The 25,689-nt window shown below is 38.6% G+C and overlaps 1 protein-coding gene across 1 annotated transcript; it reads right to left on the bottom strand.

The window, feature by feature from the left end:
• Positions 1 to 3,799: 3,799 nt before the first annotated feature.
• LOC126353936 (S-adenosylmethionine sensor upstream of mTORC1) lies at positions 3,800 to 14,853 on the bottom strand. Its single transcript, XM_050003206.1, has 3 exons — positions 14,163 to 14,853; positions 13,868 to 14,066; positions 3,800 to 6,279 (listed from the first exon to the last, which is right to left on the bottom strand). Exon 3 carries the CDS (start codon positions 6,035 to 6,037, stop codon positions 4,976 to 4,978), a length of 1,062 nt encoding a protein of 353 aa, XP_049859163.1. The 5' UTR covers positions 6,038 to 6,279; positions 13,868 to 14,066; positions 14,163 to 14,853; the 3' UTR covers positions 3,800 to 4,975.
• Between the last annotated feature and the right edge of the window lie 10,836 nt (positions 14,854 to 25,689).

The following is a 25,689-nucleotide window of genomic DNA, read 5'->3' on the forward strand; positions in this document are numbered from 1 at the left end:
TTGAAACAGATACCAATCTATGAAACTTGGGTTACTGTACACTGATATTCGTCGTCAGCCATCACGGGAAGCAGATGGCACTGCAGATGCGGTCTCACGGGCCCTATACTGAAACCTAGCACCATTTATAGAGAAATTCTGGTTTTGTACTTCTACACCAGGTATCCTTTTCATTATATTGTTACAAATTGATGACCTGCTTGCAATCTATAATGTTACATAACTCTCCATGAAAGTACATCTACATGACTGCTTGGCACCTCTTATTCAACATTTTGATCTGCAAATAGTTAAACATTTTGAACATGCACTGACAACAATTTACTTCAAGTACAATGGACACTTTTGTGAAGAGATGGATGGTGTAGCCATTTGATCCCAAGTGGCTCCTATGATTTCAGGTCTCTACATGGAACACTTGTCAAAAACTCAAACACTTCTTCCTGTAAGTCAATGATAGGTAAGTGGTGTGTGAGCTTGGGAGACTGGTTTTGGTTGAGTTTCTGGACCACCTTAATGGCATCCATCAAAACATTGCATTCACTATGGGAACAGAGAAGAACAGTTCTCTCCCTTTTGTGGATATACTAATAAATGAGAAGGGAGATTGTATATCAGGCCATACACTATTTAGGACGGAGACCCACAGTGACCTGTACCTGCATGCAGTGATATGCCACCATCCATAACAATTGCAGACAGTGCTAATCGTCTTGGTACATAGATTATGTATCATCTGAACAAGGAAATCCTCTGAGATGAACTGATCACTTTCACAAAGTGTTTCATTAAAATGTGTCCAGTGAAGCATAGATTAGTAGGGAGTTCAAGAAAAGAAAAGATGCAGCAAACTCAAAAGAGAAGGAAATAGACACGACATTCAGCTTCCTTCCTTTCTTGCTTGGGACTGCTCTCAACCAAAACGGCGGGACTGCTCGAAAAATCGAACATACCATAATAACCATCTTCTGACCACTGCCTAAAATGAAAGAGTATCTCAGCTCTGTGCCTAAAATGAAAGAGTATCTCAGCTCTGCAAAAATCCACTGAAACTGAACTTACCTGGGATATAAAGCATCTCTCTTGAATGTGGCTACCAATATGTCAGGCAAATGTAGTGCTGTACCTTGAAATGCTGAGGAGTACAAAGAGCATGTATGACTGGGTCTTTGGAGTAATCAGTGGTACCAGAGCATACCTTAAAGGAAGACCATACTTTTGACTCAGAACACCAAGGCACTATGCTGAGCAACCATCCATCCCAACATTATAAAGGAATCCATAGAAATATGAATTCACAAAAACTTCGCAACAGGGAGAAAGTACATGAACTCAGTTCAGCATGGAATACAATGCTAGTGGCAACAATATGACACGAATGTGCACAGCACCATACAGCACTCAAGACATAGCTGGATTGTGCAGACAAAGATTTGAACACAGCATCCAGTATGCCCGCTACCTCCATGGCTGAAACCTCACTCCGAGTTAAAATGTAATCTCAGATTCAATGACCTCCTCAATGCCAACCAGCAAGAATTTTGAAAACTTCAATCACACAAAACCCAACTTGTTGTTTTCTCAGACAAAATCATGAAAGCTATGCATCACACCAACTACATGGATGCAGTATTTCTTTCCTTTCATACCATACCAAATCTTACTATGAAACAATTTTAAGGTAACTAATAATAAAATGAAAAGCAAAATTAATTTTGTATCTTAATCAATGTTATATAATTGAAATCATTTGGGTGACTGTCAAAGAAATTAACAAAATATTTCATATCTTTTCAAAAAAAAATTAAAGTAATGTAATAAATTTAATAATAATGTTTGTCACAACAAAATATTAATTATAACCAAAAAACAAAAAAGTAGATGAAATTTCCTGACACATTAAAACTGTGTGCCAGACCGAATTCAAACATGAAACCTTTGCATTTTGCTCTACCAACCAAGCTATCCAAGCACGACTCATGACCCATCCACACAGCTTTACTTCCGCCAGAACCTCATCTCCTACCTTCCAAACCACCCAGCTCTTTCGCGAAAGTTGCAGGACTAGCACTCCTAGCCATAGCCTGGGGGCTGTTTCCAGAATGAAATTTTCACTTTGCAGCAGAGTGTGTGCCGATATAAAACTTCCTGGCAGATAAAAGCTGTATGCGAAACTGAGAATCAAACTTGAAACCTTAGCTTTTCGTGGGCAAGTGCTCTATTGACCGAGTTACCCAAGCATGCCTTACGACCCATCCTCACAGTTTTGCTGCTGCCAGTACCTCATCTGGCAAGGGTCTTGAGTTTGAGTCTCAGTTTTAATCTGTCAGGAAGTTTCATATCAGCACACACACTGCTGCAGACTGAAAATTTCATTCAAGAAGCTGGATGTCTTATGGTATAGTAAATACAGTAATTTGGTGAAAAATAAAAAAAAGCAAGCGTGTTTAATCCAAACAACAATATACCATAACAAGCTGAGAGGCAGACCTTATAAATAGGTAGGACATGGAGTCATAGTAACTATTATCGATAACTGGGTCTCATTTTGTGTGTGGTTGAGACTAGCTACGGCTGCGAAGCTGTCTGTAACTTCGTCTTGTGCCTGAAGAAAAGAAAAGTTGGAAGCAAAACATGTCAAGTTATTATGAAATAAAATCCCAGATCTCGTTCATCAAGCATCAAAGTTAAGAATAATATTCTGAATGTAAAGTTCCTATCTTAACATGTAGCGATATGTTTCAGTTATTTGGCCACTAAAAATGGCCCGCTGAACAACCTTAAATGAAGATACCAAAATTTCATGATGTTTTGATGAAGTAGCTACCTGGTTGGGAGCATATAGCATGTTATCTTGGATGATATGTCATTGGCACAGGAAGAAGTAACTTCAGGCATGACCCACAGAAGTGTGTTGGGGCCCTAGCTGTTAATGTTGTATATTAATAGCCTTGCAGACAACAGTAGTAGTCAACTCAGACTTTTTGCTGACGATGCAGTTGTATATAATGTCCTTGCTGGAAAAAAACTGCACAACTATCCAGGGAGATTTCAAAGTGGTGAACAGTTTGGCAGCTTGTTTTAAATATTGAGAATGTGAAATTCATAAAATAAAGAACAATATTACCTTACAACTACAACATCAATTAACTAGGATCAGAATAAGTAAATAATAGCTGGGTGTAAGATTTGTAGGGATATGAAATGGAATGGTCTCTCTGGCTGAGCCATAGGTAAGGCAGGTGGCAGTCTTCAGTCCATTGGCAGGGTGCTGGGAAAATGAAATTCATAAAGGAGACTGCCTACAAGCCACATGTGTGTCCCATCTTAGTGTCTTGTCCTATTGTGCTGGACTAACAGGGCTATTCAATATTTACAAAGGAAGGCAGCAAAAATGGTCACAGTTTTGTTTGGCTTTTGGGAGAGTATCACAGAAATGTTGAAAACCTTGATTGACAGATATTGAAGACAGATGCCAATTATCCCACAAAAGCCTCAATACATTGTTTCAAGAACCAGTATTAAGTGAAGAATCTACAGAAATTCATACTCCTACATACTGCTCCCAAACAGAAAGTGAATATAATAGAAGACTAATTACAACACAAAAGGAGGCTTTTAAGTAATCACTCTCTTCGCTCTTCATGTGCAACTGGAACAGAAATAAACCATCTGCCATGCAATTCTCAGGGTTTGCAGAGTATGCATGTTTTATGGATTTAATTACGAACTTTGGTGAGGATGAGTCCTTAGGAACATATACAGGCTCTCTTCCTTTCCATATTATGATGTTTCAGAATTCTGATTGTGAGACATGAATTTAATTCTCAACAACAAATCATGTACAGTTTTGTAATCATGATAATTTGTATAATTTCTTGTGGTATTAAGCTTGTATCCTCCTTGGCATTGCAGTTTTCACTAATATCAGTGAACACCTGTAATAACATTGTGTCATAACAAATAATAGCTATTTTTTTTTTTAGTTGTTGCTGTATTTATGTTTAGCAGTTCATCCAATACAGTAGCTCTTAAAAGAAATTTGCATGAGCCCTTGTAGGAGGTGTGATCGAAAAGTAATGGGAAATTTTTGTTTTTGGGCTTTATACATCCAATTTTGTTCCTGACGTGTTTGCATTTTCATCTGTTTTGAATATTTAATTAATTGTTGACAGTCAACATGTGTTTTCGAATACTTGGCAAATTTTAAGACGGATCAAACAATTTGCATTAACTTTTGCATGAAAAATGGAATAAAGTGTAGCAAAAGTTTGTTCCAAAATTATTGATTTTTGACTAAAAGCAATGTCACATAGACATTGCCGGGGATTTATGAACAACATAGACAACGATCCACAACTTCTAAAGAAGATTATAACAGGTGATAAAACATGGGTATGATGTCTAAACCAAGGCCCAATTGTCCCAATGGAAACTGCCCCTGAAGAGCCGAGACCGAAAAAATTTGACAAGATCAAATGACATGTGAAGGTTCTCCTCACTGAAGGGGACAAAGTTGATTTTGATGAATAAATAAAGATTCTTTATGAAAACAAATATTTCCATCACTTTTTGATTACCTCTTGTTTAGTTTGTAGATGTATGGAAGAAGCATCAACAGCAGTCTTTCTTACAGTCAAATGATATGGAAAGCTCATCATTATGGCAAACATTTTTTAATAAGTCTTTGTATATAACAACATGTTTTTAAAAGAATAAAATTATCACTTCAAAAACTATTTTTATGAACTCTGAAACAATATGCTTTAATATAAAGACACAAAATATGCCTGAGACATTCATACTATTAATGAAACTATTGTATTTATACAACACAATTTCAGAAAGAACAAAATGGGAGGCACACATTCCAGCCTTCCATATTGCTTACAAATGTAAAACTACTGAGACAAAAATATTCAAACTCTTCATTCTTTAATCTTCCATTTACAGTCACTATTAAAATTTCAGAATTCTAAGTTTCATAACTTGGCAATTCTGAAAAAATTTCTGCCGTTAGTGCATTGTCTTGGTCATTTCTCTCTAACTGAGGAAGAGTCTCATTAGAATTATCACTTTCTTCAGATTCATAAGAGTTATTGTCTTGAGGAATGTACAAGACATTATCTTCAACAGGAAGAGAATCTGGCAGTTTCACTGCAACTTTCTGAGCCCACTTCAGTGGAATATTGTGATCAATGCTTTTTCTATAGGCCATACAGTGCAAATGGGTCAGTTTTTCATAATATATTCTATGAAACCCCATTTTGCCCAAAACAATTCTCCAATGTTTCATTATAGGTGCATTTGCTGTTGCATGCCTTGAATCTGGTGTAATAATAAAGAGCAGGCCTTCAGGTCGAAGTGCTGTGTATGCTTTCTGACAACATTTATATCTCTCCTGTGGACAAGGTATGTATTCTAAGAATAAGGAGAAAACGACAACATCAAAAAAATTTGCTGGTATTTCTCCTTGAGTTAAGATTTGTTGAACTGTTAGAGAGTTGTGACCGTAATCAGAAATCTTTGCATTCAAGAAGTCACATTCCCATACATCAGGGGTGGCCGGTGCCAGATCAATAGGGACAACTTGAAACACTGAGAACTGACTAAATGGGTTATAACAGCTTCCTACATCCAATAACTTCAGTTTCTCCATGCTTTTTTCAGGTGAAACATTGAAAATAGAGTTTTCGCATATTAATGATGATTTTGATGTATTTTCTGTACAATAACTTTGTTTTTTAACCTCTTTGATAAGTTCTTCCACCCTGCCACCATTCAGAAAATAGTTCATGCACATCGTAACAACCCATTGGATCCTATTACTGGAACCATTCACAAGTGGGTCATTTGACTGCTCCCAAAATTTGGTAGCTAGTGTATGCATAACTGATGCATATTTTTTTAAAATATTCTTCTGATTACAGTGGTACTTCCATGCTTGTTCATGACCTAATTTTTTGCATTGCCTTCTGAGAGAATGATGTACTGATTTAATAAAAAGAGCCAGTTCCTGATGTTCTGGTGATGCCATTGTGCACCCTAAGCAGTTATACTTTCTTCTGCATTTTCCAAAGCTTTATGTGCCACCAAGAGCTTCTCTCTTAAATCATCAGGATTTCTAACAAGTTGTCTCACATATTTAACATCAAGCTCAAGTATCATCCCTGTTAAGCGTGCTGCCAGCTCTTCATCTGGGTAGTCCTTGATTACCAGATCATATAAGGCTTCTCCTATTTCATCACTTTTATTATCATCATTAACTGGTCCTGTGCTCTGAAAATGAAACAAAAATTAATAAAATGATTTTTACTCATCCGAAAAACAACAAATATCAAGTGCATCAAACCTATTACAAATAATTTGCATATGCATATAACACATACATACGTAATGACCAGCAGAATAATGCTATCGGAGCACAAAAAAGGTGATAATGCTACTACTCTTTATTCATAGGCTTTGAAAAGTGGGGTACCAGCTGCCTCATTCTAACTTCCTCACCGCCTTTAAAAATTTTTGCAAAAATATTGTCATGCCCAACATATTCGAGTTATTCTTAACATGTAACTCACCTCTCACTCTCACAAGCTGCCATAACTATAACTTGCTCACACCCACTAGTCCATCGCTGTAAGTCTTTCCTGCCCAACCACTCCCAGTTGCTCATTGTTCCTCATTCATTCGGCCCAACTCATTATTTCTTTGTGTGCTCCAGCTGTTACTGTCTCCTGTCTGACACCCAGTCATGTTCATTCTGTCTTACTACTACTACTACTACTACTACTAATAATAATAATAATAATGCCTCATCTCACTGTTACTATCTCCCTCTTGTTCTCTCTTACAGTTACTATCTCATTCATTCATTCCTTCCACTGCTGCTGTCTCTTCTCACTGTCATTATCCCTCTTTCGCTCATTGTCACTGTCAAGATTGTACGTGCACACATAGGGTAACTCAAACTTTGCATCTCCCAAATGGATAAACATACCTACAAAATTTCCAAGATGGTTTGAAACTGCAATCTTAGGAATATACCATAAAAATTACAGCCATTTGCTGTTCATAGCCATCTTGGAATACACGAGTGGGATGTGGTTGCAGCTAATGTCGAAAAATTGTGAAAATTTCTCCGGAACTACCCGTGAAAGTACGAAAATGCATCATTCATTTATTCACTTGTATGCACATCAATTACACTAACTCAAGTTTCTACATCTACATCAATACCTCGCAATCCACCTTATGGTGCATGGCAGAGGGTATCCCATACCGCTAGTCATTTCCTTTCCTGTTCCACTTATACACAGAACAAGGGAGAAACTACTATCTACATGCCTCCATACAAGTCCTAATTTCTCGTATCATATCTTCGTGGTCCTTAAACACAATGCGTGCTGGAGGCAACAGAACTGTTCTGCAGTTGGTTTCAAAAGCCATTTTTCTAAATTTTCTCAATAGTGTTCCTAAAAAGGAATGATTCCTTCACATTTGATTTCCTGAAGCATTTCCATAACACTTGTGTGTTGTTCGAACCCACCAGTTACAAATCTAGCAGCCCACCTCTCAATGGCTTCAATGTCTTCCTTTAATCTGACCTGGTGCAGATCACAAACACTTGAGCATACTCAAGAATAGGTCACATTAGCATCCTACATGCAGTCACCTTTATAGATGAACCACACTTTCCTTGAGTTCTCCCAATAAACCAAAGACAACCACTCACCTTTCCTGTCACACTCCGCACCTGCTCATTCCATTTCATATCACTTTACACTGTTACACCCAGCTATTTAAATGATGTGTCAAGCACGACACTACTAATACTGTAGCCGAACATTAAGGGCTTGTTTTTCCTACTTCTAAACGTTAACTTACTTTTTTTTCTCCATTTAGAGATATATGTCATTAATCACGCCAACTAGAAATTTTATTTAAGTCATCTTGTATCCTCCTACAGTCAGTCAATTTCAACACCTTACAATATGTCACAGCATCATCAGCAAACAACTGCAGATTGCTGCCCACCCTGTCCGGAAAATCATTTATTTATATCGAGATAATAGCATTCCTATCAAAGTTCCCTGGGGCATTCCTGATGATACCCTTATCTCTGATGAACACTCACCGTCGAGGACAACATACTAGGTTCTATAACATAAGAAGTCTTCAGTCCACTCACATATCTGTGAACCTGTTCCATATTATTGTACCTTCTTTAAAAGCCTGTAGCAGGGCACTGTGTCAAATGCTTTCCAGAAATCTAGAAATGTGGAAGTTGTTTGTTGCCATTCATCCATAGTTTGCAGTATGTCAGTTCAGAAACGAGCAAGCTGAGTTTCACACGAGCAATGCTCTCTAAAACAATGCTAATTCATGGATGAAAGCTTCTTGGTCTCAAGAAAATTTATTATATTCAAACTGAGAATATGTTTATAGTGGGTATACCCGTCATCAATAATCTATTTAATTTCTATAGGTATATTTTATGTATATGAGCTGCGTAACTTTGAACCCCTGTATGTGGGAAAGGAATAAAGATAGCAAGAAAATTTTCAAGGGTGTTAAAGATTGGGACCTTGGGAGTATACCATAAACATTTCGACCACAGGCTGTGCATAGCCAGTTTCGAATGCTCAGCTGGGTTTTGGTCCACTGATGATGGTGAAAATGTAGTAAACAAATCCTTTTTTGGGGGGATTTTCTGAGGAACCATCCATGAACTAATGCTACGTTGACAAGTCCCATCAAGCCCACCATTACCACATCAAATGCAAAAAGAACCAACCAATTTGCTTCAATACCTAAGGAGGAGGAAGTGTGTAATATTCATACGTTGACCTTGTACTCGAGGATAGCGACACTAAGACACTCCTTGTGTTGAGTATGTGAATGGTCCCTAGCCCAAAATCCAAAACACTTGACCTTTCTATCACCAACAGATCCTGAGGTATGAACACCAGAAAATCCTGTTTTTATGTGTGGCATTTTGGAACATATTGGGAAGCATGCTGTCGCATGTGTGCCGATTATATGTAGCACTTATTTTGATGATGCAGAAATTGAAATGAAGTTAATAGTCAATGAGAAAAGGAGATAATAAAAATAACAAATTGTTAACTAATTATACAACAAAGGCATTCTCCCAGTAATGAAAGTAAAAGTGTTTGAAGTAGCTGACAGTTCCACTTCACAAACCATGAATAGATTTCTGACATGAATACACAAGTGCAATAAAATGTTAGGAGAGTTCTGGTAGACTGTAATTAATTTAGGAGTAGGGGAGACTACCCACTGAATACCAGAATTCGAGTCATCAACAGGAACACGCAAAAGAAAAAGAAACTAGCTAGCTTTTGGAATACATGCTTTGTCAAGCTAGAGTAAAAAATAAATAAATAAATACATAAATCAATCAAAATAATAATAATACCGGGGCTGTAAATCTGTTGCCTCCTCTGAGCCAACTCATCTTCCAGTGCCCCAACCCCATCCTAGTTCACCCACCAAAAAGCAATCCATGCAATGTGTGTACATCTGGCACAATGTAGTGGTACTGGTGTAAGTGGTCTCCTTCACTTCTAAATTATTTACATTTGTTTAGTAAAAGCTTTTCATCATTTCAATCTTGAAAAATCACAGCAATTACTATTGAAAGAAAGGTCTCAGAAGATGAAGGCAAGAGCAATTAGCAAAAATTATTGGTGGAACAGTGTGTTTCATTTTTAAAATGATTATCCTCTATGAGTAATGAACTGAGAGACAGAGATTTGTACAGCTGTAATGAAACAAATATTAAATGATAAAAGCTTGTAGCAAGAAGAGTTGGTGTTGGGGAACTGCCGATAACAGTGGAGTGTGGCAAGAGCGAATTAATCAAACTATGAACCCATCAGAGAAATAGTGCAGGGACACCTGAAAAATGAGTATGTATGGCAGTCCTAACAATGAAGACATACACAAGCAAATACTAATGCAAAAAATAAAGCAAACACTACCAACAAAACAACAATAACAAGAAACCTGGAAAAAACAAATCTGGTCTCAGAAATTTCACTTTACCCCAGTAAAAACAGACACACCACGATAAAAAATTTAAAAAAAGAGATTAAAAATAAATAAATTTACAGGAGTCTGACACTTCCCTTGAACTATAGAGGTCAACGGCAGCTGACGATACCATAACACCAATGCCTACAGCAAAAAACTAAGGAAATTAGAATCAGACATTTCCCTTGACCGCTACTGATGGTACCAAAACACCTATACCTACATATAAAAATATAAAAATTGGAATCGGACATTTCCCTTGACCTATATAGGTCAACTATAACTACTTGTACGAAAAAACCAACACCTACAACTACGAAAAACAAAAACAAAACCACAACACCTCAAAAATTAAAAACTCAAACATCCCTTCGTAAATTAAAACACATTCAGTACACAATAAACACACAAAACATTACAAATTGAGAAAAATAGACCCAAAAAAACAATTACTTACCACCAACAAATTTCGGCCGGCCATATCTCACACACACACACACACACACAAACACACACACGCACACACACACAGAGAGAGAGAGAGAGAGAGAGAGAGAGAGAGAGAGAGAGAGAGAGAGAGAGAGAGAGAGAGAGAGAGGACGCCATCAAACACAACAAGATGACATCTACAAACACAACCAACTCAAACTCTGCGCCATAATGACGTCAGACACCACAACACCCTTACATCATGGGTCAAAGCAGACGGGTGGAATCGGACACTTCCATTGACCCAAATAATCGATTAATAAACCAATATAAAAATCTTCCACTATAGTGTGGGCATAAACTTGATGCCTTGCTACAGGTCAATTTGTAGCTATAACCAGATTTTCCACTTTCATATTCATTAACTATGTCAACTAACAAACAAACTGTCAGTGTCCAACCTAACCTAGGCCTCTGGCTGCATTAAAGGTCAGTTTACCACCACAATCAAAATATCTGAAGAGTCCATTAATACACTTGCGAAGTCCAATGAACCACAAATGGCACTCACAAAAGCATTTATAAACACAAACATTCCACACAAGAGATCACCACTACAGACTCCGACACGCTCTCTGCAAACACAATCCATTTCAGATTCATCGCACCACCAAGATGTCACACAAGACAACACAGTTATGTCACTGGTCAAAGCAGACAGGTAGACACCAAACTTCAGAGTATGTTGGTTGCAAGAAAGTGACATGGTGTTAAGAGTAGATGGATAGTGACAGCTATTCAAACTGTTCAGAGTGTCCTACAAAATACATAAAGTTTTTTTCAAATATTTCACTACTGGGCAAGAGACGCCACACTTTTCCTGTATATGTAATTGTTTCATCGTGTTTTTTTGCATTTTCACCCCTTTATCAACATCATGGCCTCCAAGCAGCTTCCTCTGTAAAGTTGTTTCTATCACTGCATTAGCTTAGTCTGATGTTGCTTGCCACAGTCACTCTATTTTCTTAACTATCTTTTGAAATACAAACAGCACCATATCCACATCATACTGCACCAACCATATCTTCTGTTAACAGCTCACATTATAGCTAGCTAACCAGTTTGTGATTTACACTCTCACAGTCACAAAAAAATCACCGAATCTAATGTATTACTGCACTTTTAAAACACACATATAAAAAAAAGTTTTGCATCATCCTGGTTCCCAGAACTCCTGAAGATAGACATTGACTGTGGATATTGCATCACAGACACAGTCCCTTTGACTGTTCACAGATGTCACTAAACCCGCCCAAAGATGTAAACAACCATGCATGCGCAGCACATATTAGATGGAGGGGGTCCAACAGCCGATCAGTTCCAGTCATTCCACCAGGAAAGAGGTACATGGCTTTTGTTGTCTGTAGTTCAACCATGCCTAGACGGTCAAATACAGCATTGTTACTTTGTGCCAGGAAGGGCTCTGAAGAAGCGAAGTGTCCAGGCATCTAAGACTGAACCAAAGCAATGTTGTTCGGACATGGAGGAGATACAGAGTGACAGGAACTGTCAATGACATGCCTCGCTCATGCTGCCCAAGGGCGACTACTGCAGTGTATGACCGCTACCTATGGATTATGGCTCAGAGGAACCCTGACAGCAATGCCACCATGTTGAATAATGCTCTTCGTGCAGCCAGAGGATGTCGTGTTACCACTCAAACTGTACACAACAGGCAGCTTGATGCGCAACTTCACCATGCTGCGCGGTACAGACTCTCAGGATTGGCATCAAATTCTTATCACAGGCGAGTGTCGCATATGCCTTCAACCAGACAATCGTCGGAGAAGTGTTTGGAGGCAACCCCCGTCAGGCTGGATGCCTTAAACACACTGTCCACGAGTGCAGCAAGGTGGAGGTTCCCTCCTGTTTTGAGGTGGCATTAGATGGGGCCGACATACGCTACTGGTGGCCATGAAAGGCGCTGTAATGGCCTTACAATACTTGAATGCCATCCTCCGACGCATACTGCAACAATATCGGCAGCATATTGATGAGGCATTGGTCTTCATGGATGACAATTCGCAACCCCGTAGTGCACATCTTGAGGAGGGCTTCCTTCAGGATAATGACATCGTTTGCCTAGAGTGGCCACCATGTTCTCCAGACAAGAACCCTACTGAACATGCCTGGGATAGATTGAAAAGGGCTATTTATGGGCGACATGACTCACCTACCCACTGAGGGATCTACGCCAAATTGCCATTAAGGAGTGGGACAATCTGGACCAACAGTGCCTTGATGAACTTGTTGATAGTATGCCATGATGAATACAGGCATGCATCAATGCAAGAGGATGTGCTACTGGGTATTAGATGTACCACCACCTCTGAAGGTCTTACTGAATGGTGGTACAACATGCATTGTGTGGTTTTCATGAGCAATGAAAAGGGCGGAAATGATGTTTATGTTGACCTCTATTCCAATTTTCAGTAGAGGTTCCGGAACTCTCGGAACTGAGATGGTGCAAAACTTTTTGTGATGTGTGTATTACTAACAGAATCTAACTAAAACATTACTGATAAATATATTGTTAATAGTAAGTTCTGGTAAGCAGAGAGATTCAAGGATTGATTGAGACTATGTGAATATAAAGGAGGTAGCACCAACGAGACACCATCAACAGCTCAGGCCAATGACATTTGTTGATCGAAAACATTCACTCTTCCTTCCCGTAAATTGTACCTAATACACTGCTTACTTTAACTGCATCAAAAACAAACAAAAACAAAATTCAGTTTAGAAGCCTCAAATTTCAAAAACCATAAAATGGCTAGCCTGGAATTACTTGCAGGAGGCAAAATTCCAACCCTGTCAATAGACACAATTAAAAAGGAGAACATTAATCCTAGTTCATTCTGCAGGGATGAAAGACACAAAAGTTAGAAAGCAACACTATGTCACTAGGAATGTAGGGTGAGGGATACTAACCCACCGTGAGGTGGAATGGAAACAAAGCTTAAGGGGTAGGTGACAGTGTCTAACACAACAGGTTGTGGGATCCTCTCATCCTGGAAACCGAGTGATCTTCCCATTTTTCTTGTCCACAACCTACCTATTCATCTTTCCTCCGTGAGGCAGGAACTAATAGTTCCAAAAACTAAAATCAATGTTTTCATTCCCAAAGGTGTCTATCTGAAGTAACGGAATTTTGCTTCCTGCAAGTAAATACTAATTAGTCAATTTTGTTTCTCTGTAATTTTACTTTCTAATGCAAGCAGGGCACTAAATAAATTGATTGTTGAAAAACGAAAAGGTGTATCCAAGGAACTGTAGTATTAATAACCTAAAACATACTGAATTCTATTCATAGCTAGATCACCTGAGTGTACAGCAAATATTCATTCCTTGCTTTCTTTACAGCTGCTGACAAGGCATCTGGCTCATTAAGGAGAAACTCTACGGTTTTGAAATCTAGCTCTAGAAGCATCCCTGTGACTTGTGCACATAGTTCAGTTTCTACACTTGCAACAGCAGCAAACAGTTTTTCTCCGAGTACGTGTTTCTTGTCTTCTGGACAGCTGAACATGGAAAGATGACATATTAGAAAATTTTTGAACATACTGAACCTCTGTAGAGAATGTATCTTGCACAACGAACTCTGTTATTTTACTTACACGGCTGTCAGTGACCTTCCAACGGCTTCTTCAAGATGTCTTTCATTTTCGAGAAGGTGCAAAATTTCGTTATCTGTTAAGCTGAAAGCTATACGAGATGCAATTTCTCTGCCTAATGATTTAGAATGACATAAAGGCCATACTTTCGCTGCAAGATGATTTAACAGTACTTTCCTAGTTTCAAGCACGGGAAGAACATTCATTTGACAAGCCACAAATTCAGTTTTTTTGGCGCGATTATCGTATCTTGTACATAACACTACTAAATGATGATGTGTCCTTTTAATCATACCATGTCTGAACGTTAGACTCCGCGGTTTATTCTACGCAACAAACAGTTTCCGTCCTCCGTAAACATAACCAAACATTTCTATGCTGAGTGCTGACATACCATCACTATGCGCTAAAGATTATGTATATGCAGTCGGTAGCAAAGATATAAATGGTTGACGGCCCCTAGCTGTGTTTTTCACTAGAGGAAAAAAGTAGAAAAATTCACACTGGCTATCAGCCACGGAAGCGCCACGTCAGGCTGTATTCACACTGTCCATCACGTCAGTTCCCTTAGCCTACTACTGAACGGTGAAATTCAACTTGTAGATCGCCACACGGGATACAAAAATCCGAAGTATAGTATCGAAATTATGGAACTAACAACGATAAAGTTTATTAATGGAAAAAGCAAACTTCATAAAGCTTTGTTCACACACGCATCTAACGTGGCAACACAGCTTGTGACTTGGTGTAGTGGCATCGTAAGCTACCGTTCACATGGGACGCAACAAATTCTTCGGGTGACGTCAACTGAAATCAAATGAGCGAGTATGAATGTTATAGTGCAGGTTATGCCCTTAGACCTAGGATGAGTGTTAAATACGAGGAAGACGAAACCTGAATGTTAGATTCGAAAATAGATTTCGCTCAGGTATAAAACAGGGGAAACAAACACATTTATAACAAAATAATATTCAGAGAAGAAAATGCTGTCTGCAATGGCAAAATAACCAACAGCTGGCAGGTATCATCGGCAGACACGCCAGTCTTTCAAGACTTTCGATCCTTATTATATCCACTGATACAGGCATTTCGAATAACTAATTTTTAGTATAACAACTACCACATCACACTGGAACTATTTCCTGCGTATAATGCAAAATTTATACAATGCTTGGTCTCACAAATTACGAAATTTATACGACACGCTTTTATGGTTAAATATATTAAGTTTCTTTATGCATCCGTTAAGACTATGGGTTATGTAATTTATTTGCACACACGCACACACACACACAGACACACACACACACACACACACACACAAACACACAAACTGCTGCTGAAAATCAGACATAGATTGCCAATCGTGAAGTTCTAGAAGCTGCAAATGTGTACTTGCCGACCACTGTTTTCACTTTTTTTAGAAATAAAAAAACCACTGAAATCGAATGGTGTGCAACAGCAATGACACCACAATAACTGTGACAGAATACTCCTTTCTAGAAATACTGCCACCAGGGAACAGTGCTGTTAGGAAAGTGGTGCATCAAAGTTTAACCAAGCTTAACTTTTTGTGGGATGACAAAAGTTGTGTCTCTGAAGTTGCACCACTAAAACCTGGGAGCTCACACATGCAACTGCAATGCAACTCCAATATGCCACTCGCAGTGGTGACACTTTTGTTGCATGTGTGAACGCGGCTTAATGCATATTCTTACTTCACTTCATAACTTCGATCTTTAATTGCCATCGAAAGTACAGGATGATTATTAGTTAAAGTTAAACTTTCAAACTGCTGCAGAAATAACATCAGCGGTCAATGGAATATTATCGGAGAAGAGGGAACACATATGGCAGAAGAAAAATAAATAGTTACAAAATGTAACAATAGATGGCGCTGTAAGCATCATAATTTAATAGTGGTGGGCAAATGAATCATACAACAATGCCTAACGTGTACGCTTGACATTAAACAAACTGCAGTACTCAGTGTGCACGGATGTACAGGTTTGATACTGTTACCTAAGTAGGCCCATCCACCATAGCAAGGTCACATCGGATGGGAGAAATTGGTTTTTAATTGTCTTGAGACCAAAAACCGCATAAAAGGCATCACTCTCACCGGTTTTTAATTCTCCTGAGGCTAAAAACCGTATAAAAAGCATCAGTCGAAATCAAATTGGATTATTAATTTCCATGTGACTGGCGCAAAACATGTGAAATATGTTGTCCACAGTTTTCTGCAACTAGTTGAAATCGTGAAACAGAAACCTGAGATGATTTTATCATCAAGTTTCGCCGAGAAAGCCTGCATTCTCGAGAAACAGCATGTTTCACAACTGATCGAAATGTTTTGGGGGTCACGTTCAGAATATGTTGCGCAATGTGTGCCTTCAATGCAGCTAAGTTTGCCATTGTAACACTGACCACAACGTTTTTCAGATAGCACCAAACCAGAAGTCACACAGATTAAGATCAGGTGATTGGGACGGCCTGTCTGTAGGGAAATGGTGGCTGATAATTCTAGCATTTCCGAAATGGTGCTTCAGCAGATGCTTAACTAGACTTGCAATTTTCGGAGGTGCGCCATTCTGCATAAAAATAATCCCATCCACACAATCACGCTTTTAGAGAGCTGGAATGACTTGGTTGCGCAAAAGACACTCATAGTGCTTACCAGTGGCAGAACAGTTAACAGGACCTGTCTCTTCGAAAAAACATGGCCCTATGATGCCATAAACCCACACCAAACAGTGACCTTTTCGGGATGAAGTGGTACTGGTAGTTTTGTGTGTGGATTTTCTGTGCCCATATTAGACAATTCTGTGTACTGGCATATCCTGTCTCATGGTAGTGGGTTTTGTCTGTCCACAAAATGTTCCATGGCCAATCAATGTCCACTTCCATATGAGCAAGAAATTCTAACACAAAGGTCTCTCTTGCTGGCAGGTCAACAGGCCCATATTAGACAATTCTGTGTACTGGCATATCCTGTCTCATGGTAGTGGGTTTTGTCTGTCCACAAAATGTTCCATGGCCAATCAATGTCCACTTCCATATGAGCAAGAAATTCTAACGCAAAGGTCTCTCTTGCTGGCAGGTCAACAGGAAGCAGCTCATGCACATGGTTAAATTTTATTGGATAGGAAGGAAGAATGTTTCATAGGATTTTATGCACCATGCTCATGGGTATGTCCAGTGTTTGTTCAATTCTCCCCTCACTACTCGTTTGCACACCACCATTTGTCTCCTCCTAAATTGCTGTGGTCAATGCTTCCACTGACGTCGAATCAATTCGTTTCCTCCCTCTATGATGTTGCACACCAAAAGAAACCATCGTTTCGAATTTCCAAATCTTTTTCTCCAGACCCACCGCATTCATCGGACCAAGCCTTTTTTCAAACCATTCAGTGACCATAACTTCTGCAGAGCGACGTGTGCACAGTCGTCATTCTTGTAACACAGCTTTACAAGCAGAGGACGATCCTGCATTGAGACAGTCAGGGCAAACATTGCACACGAGAAAGGATGAAAAGCAGTAAACCAGACGTGTTCATAGCAACTTCAAGGGAGGCAGATTTACCACGGGGCGAAGAACAAAATTATATAAATGAGTCCCAAGTGATGTAGTCGATTAGGAAATACCTTTATCTCCAAATGCAGAATGCATAAATGTAGTTAGGAAACCGGACCAGGCTGCACTGCTTGAGGCACCATTGGCTATTGCAGCAACTCCTGAACCGAGGTCAACGATGTAACCCTTGTTTTCAATGCTCATAAAGCACTGCTTGAAGAACAAGGCAGAAAACAAATTGAGAAAAGGAAGACAGAAATGCGGGATCTGAATGAAAGGCTCGATCAAATAAGCGATCAAAACAAGTCTGATGAGAAAAAAGCTGACTAACGACATAGTGGAGGAGAACCAAATTACCATGTGCTCAACACGAGAAGAAATTAGCGAGGTTAGGGCCGAAGTAGAAGCGATAACCATGTGGAAAACGGAAGTAACTGATAAAATAGAGGTGATGTGCAAAAATCGGAGTGAAATGAATAGAAACATAGATGCCAGCTTCAGTGCCCTACAAAACAACGCTAACCAGAATTCTGAAGGAATCACTGTGGATAGCACCATAATAAAAATAGTAATGGCCGAAGTTTGTGAAGAACAAGGAAAAGTTTTAGAAAACGCAACTGAGCGAGTCTCGCAACAGGAAACCGCACTTCGAAAACGGGAGCACGATCTCCGTTAGGTATCCGAGAAACTTGAGGTCCTTACGACAAGACTGGAACGAATGTACTTACACATGATCGAGATTCCGACTGCATGCTGCCTGCAGCAGTAGGCAATAGTGAAGAATCGCGGGTGTGACGCGACATGGTCCCTCACAGCTCCCAAGACACAGATAGCAAGGCAGTAACGAGTAAACGGCAAAAAACAGAGGAGGATGAGCTATGAGATTTCCAACAAGGAGGTAGTATGGCACTGAATAAGTGGGAGTGCTGCTGTAGCTGAAGGAAGTAATTTGCGCCAGTTCTGCTCGGATCTGCACTGCATGAATGTCGTCGGTCCGGTGAGGTGAGGTGGAGGAAAAGCCGAGAAGTGATTGCTAGCGCAAATAAAGGCTTCAAACAACAAAATGGGATCATATGCCTGGAACAAATGGTATATTAGGAGATGAAATCGGTTCGACATGGGGCACAAGGTTACGTGTCATTCGGGTCACTAAGATAACATCTTGCATTCGGAACCAACCATTTTCTTGATGAAAGGAATTGTAAAAAAAAAAAAAAAACGGAGTTAGAGAATAACACTGGAGCCTTGAAGATTTTTTTTTTTTTGGCAGGTAAATGAATTTACTGATTGTGAATGTATCTACAGAGTTAGGATCTAGTGTAAATAAATGGTTTGTGGGTAGTGAATTGTTTGTATTGTTAAAGACAGAAGAATGAAAGCTCACTGGATGCCGAAGAAATAAAAGTATTTGTACCAAAGGTACAAAATGTGGCAGAACTGGAAACCCTACGATGAAACCAATCAAAAGGGATACATCACGTATCGAACATAAAGCTCTATGCAGAGTGAACATGTGCCAGGAACATGTGGCGAGACCTTTGATTTTATGTGAGTTACGAACTTATTTTTTGAATTTGCATAGATATTTTGTCTAGTGTCTATTTGAGTGCTGTTTTTACAGGTGTTCTAGTTGGTGTGATTTTTCTTACTTGTGTCATGTGCGTTTTGCCGTGTGCTACAATCACTACACAACTGAGTGATATGATTGTGGTTACTATGAGAAATATATGTAGCAGTTTGATTAGAATGCTTTTTTTCTGGACGTTGGCTGAAGAAAATAAATACCTTTTGTGTAGCACGATATTTTTCAGAAAGTTTCACGCTCTTAAGGAAGTAAAAATGTCTAAGGATGACTATGCTGATATTGAGAGTTTTGTTTATTGTGCCCACGCGCAATGATGTGAGCCTGGTTGACGAGATTTTTTTGTGTTGAAGGCTGCTGGGTAAAGTGACATGGCAATTGTGTTATTGCAAGCCCAAGGAAAACTAATCTGAAGGTGAGATGGTATTGCAAGTAAGGGGCTAAATAGAACTTAAGAGTTCATACTGAGGAGCGCTCAATGTTAAAGTCTGTAATTATTTACAGAATAATGATTCTTCTTGCCAAAGATCCACGAGTCAGACCACGCGTGGTTGATATTCTATGAGAAACAGAAAATGTGTGCAATAATGATGAGTTTTCCAACACAGTTGGCCATAGGAGGTGCTCACAGTAAAGAGGCCAAACACATTCAAGTGAAAATAAGGCGACCCATCATAACCATGGTAAAGTAATTAATGTTCTAACTGAAGGTTAAGTATGAACTGTAGGTATGTGACTTGTCAGTGAAGGAATTCGAGTGGACAATGTGTACAAAGTGTCTCACAAGGTCTATGTCTTGTTACCTTTTCCATAAATTTGCATTTCTGGGTTTCTGTTTTGGTCCTAGTTTCAAGTTGTAGAAGAGATGAGCCGATAGCCAATGGAGTGTACTGATGTGTGCCCTTACCATTCCACACAACTGACCAAAATGATCTGCACACAGGGGTAGTCGGGAGTATCGATTACTAATCCACTAATCATATGTATAGTCATAGTAGAACTCACTGATTGCAATCGAATACAAATCCAGTAATACTGTGGAAGGGAATGGATGGTGAGAAAATTGCATTTGACAATAACTAGTTTTTTTCTATTGGTGGTGAAAATTACTAACAACAGGAATGATCATCCAGTTCGTTTTCCACTTCTGCCCCATGTCCTCATCTCAACTAGGCTTAGAACAACAACCATTATTAATTTTATCTTGCTTTGTCTACTCTAAAATTATAAACAGAGCTTGTGCAGCACACCTTAATGTACCTTGTTAATTATTATGTTAAATTATTTTGCTGTGTTTTAAAGATATTATATACTTTAGTTTATCTTTTTCGTTTTCACCAACTATTTTTTATTCCACATAGGGAACTTATTCTGCATTTTCAAGGCAAAGTGTGTCAGTCATTTTCTAAGAATGCACTTAGAGTCAGGTTTTATTAATACCTTTACATCTGCCTTCTAAAGAAATATTAACTGATAATGTCACAAAGCCAGAAAGTAATGCTAGGTGTGAAACATGGCCTTGTGAAATGTCTGTTTATATATGAATTGCACACTGTATATCGATATCAGTTTAATGGTACTTACTAGAATATATAAAAAATATTGACATTTTTCTGACAATGGCTTGGTTTTCCCCCAAACTGCCATAAATTTTATTTACCCAGTCTGTGTCACTGATGTGTATTATTTCTCTATGGCTATCTGTAGAAAATTCTACTCTATAGTTCCCTTGAATATAGAAATACAATTTTTACTGGCAACTAATGGCTTTTTTTTCAAACAGTGATGACATCTACTAAGGAAACTGACAGTGAAGCATACGTCAGATTTGGAGATTTTTGGGATAGATGTAGACAACTTCCTGTTGCCTCCTGAAAAATTCTTTGATGTCAGTTGATGCCACTGCCTCAAATCCCAAACCAAGTTCGAGTAATTATTCCAATAACAAATGTAATACACATCAGTGCTGGCAACGATTTTGATGAAACAATGCCTGACTCTAAAATGTGGTTGTGATGAGCATGATTTAAATTATTATTTAACCATTCTTCCATGTTTCTCCGTAATAGCTGAGGCAATGTCAGGATGGTTTCTTTGAAGAGGTTATGATGGACTTTTACTTCCACATGCTTTTATAGTGCGCTTTGGTCTCTTTTCTGCAAGTATATTTTTCTTTACTCACATGTGCAAGCATATTTTTAGAATAGTTTTGGTGCATCTCATACTAATGTTTAAATGGTTGTAGACAAATTAATAAAGAAAACTGCAACATGTTTATTTCAGAAAAAAATTTTATACGGCTTTCTCAGCTCTCACACTCTTATGGAGTCAATACATTTTTCAACAAAGTGGAGAGAAAGTGGCAGAATAATGGATAACACTTTTATTAGTGGAGGAAAATGCTGGGAGAAAAACGAATACTGATAAAATTCCAGCATTGCTAGAAATTAACACAGAAATTTATTTCAGATGAACACAAAAACGTATAGTACTATGAACATATAGAATACATAGTAAAAATATCAAGAAGTCGTAAATTGTTGCACTTGAAACTAAAACTATCGTACTCACTCACCAGTTGTTATCATGGCTCGTATACATAGGTTACTTTTCTTTGAGATTTCGTGTAATTTCTGCTCCTTGGATTGGCACACTGGTCCTACATCTTTTATCTAAAAAAATCTCTTCAAAGAAATTTTGGTGATTCAAAACTTATATCTTTTGAAAATAACAGCACATTGTTGTTGTGGTCTTCAGTCCTGAGACTGGTTTGATGCAGCTCTCCATGCTACTCTATCCTGTGCAAGCTTCTTCATCTCCAGTACCTTCTGCAACCTACATCCTTCTGAATCTGCTTAGTGTATTCATCTCTTGGTCTCCCTCTACGATTTTTAACCTCCACACTGCCCTCCAATACTAAATTGGTGATCCCTTGATCCCTCAGAACATGTTCTACCAACCGATCCCTTGTTCTGGTCAAGTTGTACCACAAACTTCTCTTCTCCCCCATCCTATTCAATACTTCCTCATTAGTTATGTGATCTACCCATCTAATCTTCAGCATTCTTCTGTAGCACCACATTTCGAAAGCTTCTATTCTCTTCTTGTCCAAACTATTTATCGTCCATGTTTCACTTCCATACATGGCTACACTCCATACAAATACTTTCAGAAATGTCTTCCTGACACATAAATCTATACTCGATGTCAACAAATTTCTCTTCTTCAGAAACGCTTTCCTTGCCATTGCCAGTCTACATTTTATATCCTCCCTACTTCGACCATCATCAGTTATTGTGCTCCCCAAATAGCAAAACTCCTTCTCTACTTTAAGTGTCTCATTTCCTAATCTAATTCCCTCAGCAGCACCCGACTTAATTCGACTACATTCCATTATCCTCGTTTTGCTTTTGTTGATGTTCATCTTATATCCTCCTTTGAAGACACTATCCATTCCACATTATCAAGATGCAAAGCTATATGAATAATTTGGTGCCATCTCTATGAAAATAGATACTTGGGTCAGCATTTTATGTGGTCACTTTCAGTTTTCTTATCAACTTATCATTTTTTTATTTCCTTACCGACCAGCCTGTTGATGTCCAGAAACATATTTCTTCAGCCTCTATACTTTTCCAGGAACTGCAAAATTCTCTGGTGATGATATAATTTCTACATTGATGTATCCATAGAGATAAGAAGTAATTATATCAACAAGGTCGATGTCCAGGTATTTCTCAAGCTGCCATACGTAAGAAGAATCTGATGGACTCAAGCTTGATTATCACTGTGAACGTATCCTGATAATTAATATCTTGAACTTGTGAGTACCCTTTTACAACCGGACGTTTCACATGTGTTTCTGGTGTGCTGTAAGTCCCAAGCTTTTTCTGTAACTCCCACTTAGTCTTCAGAGCTTTGTGTAGCATTGGTAACTCTAGCTCTTCAAATGTGTCATTATGAATTAGAGTTGAGAATGTTTTCTTCATTGCTTTTTGCCATTCTTCCTTTTTTACCCCTTCCAGGGCTCCTTTGAGATTGATGTCAAAGTTGCTTCGAAGTTGTTCTCATGTTAAGTAAGTAAACTGGTCAGGCCATCCCTTGGATCTTGGTTCTGTCCTTGGCCTTTGAGATGTAGACGCTTGTTGAAATAATAGAATCCACTTGCAGAGTTCTGTAACTCATTTGATAAAAAAAAACAGAATCCTTATAGGATCCATCTGTCAGTCTGTCTGGCTGTCTGACAGTTAAAAGCCCCTTTCCTCATGGATAGTTAGAGTAGAGTTGTCATCAATCCCAATATATCAGGACCATCACCATTATGGACCTTCTTGTCCCGACATGCACCTAAAACCAATTTTCTCCTGATTTTGCAAAATACTGCTACGAGGTTGGCTCAAATACTGAAAAAACTCCATCTGTTAGCGCAACAGGTAAATGCAGTCTCAATTAGCTTTATTTATGTCAACAAGCTTATGTTGACAAGGTCGTTTCACGGATGGTGTTGCTTGTTGCATTTTCTACATGTAGCGCTATCATTCGAGAAAATACGAAACTTCTTCAGTAGTACGGGGATGGAACTATTTAAACAGCACCATACAGAGGAATCGGATAGTTCCCATTTCAATAGCGGTCTGATAAGACTATTCTTTCTAATCGTAATATGAACAACGAGTGCAAGTGTAATGTCCCCTTAGAAAAATGAATGAATTACTGTTCTGATAAACCTCTGACATTATTTGATTTTCAAACAGCTGAGCAAAACTGAATGTACTCAGACATTACTCTCTTTACTTATTCTGATCAACACTAAACTGACACAATATATTTTTAGCGCAACGTAATTTTTCAGTAATCCCTACAGAAGAATGGCCCTAATAACAATAACCTGTACCTTTCATGAATCAATTACCTCACAAAAATCTTCGTTACTCGAACTACTGCAATATAGCGAGCGCCACTACTGTCATCTAAATAAAAGATTCAAACTACTGAAGGCACTAAGTACTGATAGGCATAGTTAGCAAATGATAGATTTTGATAGAGAACAAACAATGTATTTACCTTAATAGTGTTCAAAAGTGATAATATATCTATCAGTCCACGATATCCAATATTACAAATTTACTCTTTCTGATGGACACACTTCCAGATCGTCCGCTCTCAAAATTCCGCCATCTCTCTCCCCACATCCACTATTGCTGGGGGCTCACTTCCAACTGAGCAACGCTACGCGCTGTTAACAGCCAACTGCCCAACACTACAATAGCCAACAACAATGCAAACCAACCACAGACTGCACACAGCACAGCCAGTGATTTACATACCGAGCGCTACGTGGCGTATCGATATAAAAACCAAAACAGCATACTTACACAAGTTAGTAGTGTTTGAAGTGTGTGCTGCAAGTTTATAGGGTGTGAAGTGTATAGCGAAGTATACTTAGATGACAAATCTGTTATGATGAGCTCGCTGTTTGGCCCCCTCCCCCATATCATCCAACCAACCAACTAAACTGTTCTTGTCGACTGTTTACCGTCTAATAAACTTATCTCATTATAGGTTACGAATAACCTAAGGATGGAAAGACAAAGCTTTACTTTTTGTACACAAAAGAGTGGTCTTTTGTCAAGAAAGGACATATGGATTGGAAAGTGTTTGTAAGGTCTGTAGCTGCTTCATCTCAGTAACTCATGGAGTTAAGGCCAGATGCGTGGCATCACATTTCTACCAAGAATCATACAATTTGCCACGTGGTATTTTCATTTCTAGTTTCATGACTAAAGAATATACCCATGAAGAATTGCTGATTGTTTCTGCAAAACTAACAACAGCTTGTAAAGTTGTTTAGCATCATCAATCGTTCAGTTCTATTAACTGTACTACAAAACTGGATGGCGCAATGTAACCCGACATCAAAGTAGCCGCAAAACAGTCTACAGTCAGGACGTAAGGTATAGCGATTGTTAAAATTATTCTCGCACCCCACTCCATGTCCAAATGCATAAAACAATTGAAAGAAGTGTCATTTTAAGGGGTAGGCGCCGATGCATAGAACCACAAGGCTGAGCAATTGTTTCCTTTAGTTGTTCAATATTTTACTGAAACCGACAAAGTCCAACAGAAGCTATTGAAGTTTGATCCGCTGAATAGTGTAACATAAGACTTCCTTTGTAAGTTAATGCAATCAAAACATATGTCAGTATACATCTCATATTTTCTTACTCGCAATCTCAGTTATGAAAACCTGCAGATGAATTACCTATACTGAGTGGTCAGAAACATTGTAAAAGCTTTTAAGAGTGTTACAGAGTAGATTGTCCTGAGAAATGACAGGTGAGAAATAAGTTCGATACATTGTGCCATTCCAAGTA

Source organism: Schistocerca gregaria, chromosome 1, assembly GCF_023897955.1.
Source record: "Schistocerca gregaria isolate iqSchGreg1 chromosome 1, iqSchGreg1.2, whole genome shotgun sequence".
NCBI lineage: Eukaryota > Metazoa > Arthropoda > Insecta > Orthoptera > Acrididae > Schistocerca > Schistocerca gregaria.

Coding starts and splice junctions, on each gene's coding strand:
- LOC126353936 (XM_050003206.1), bottom strand. CDS start 6,037: ATGGCATCACCAGAACATCAGGAACTGGCTCTTTTTATTAAATCAGTA.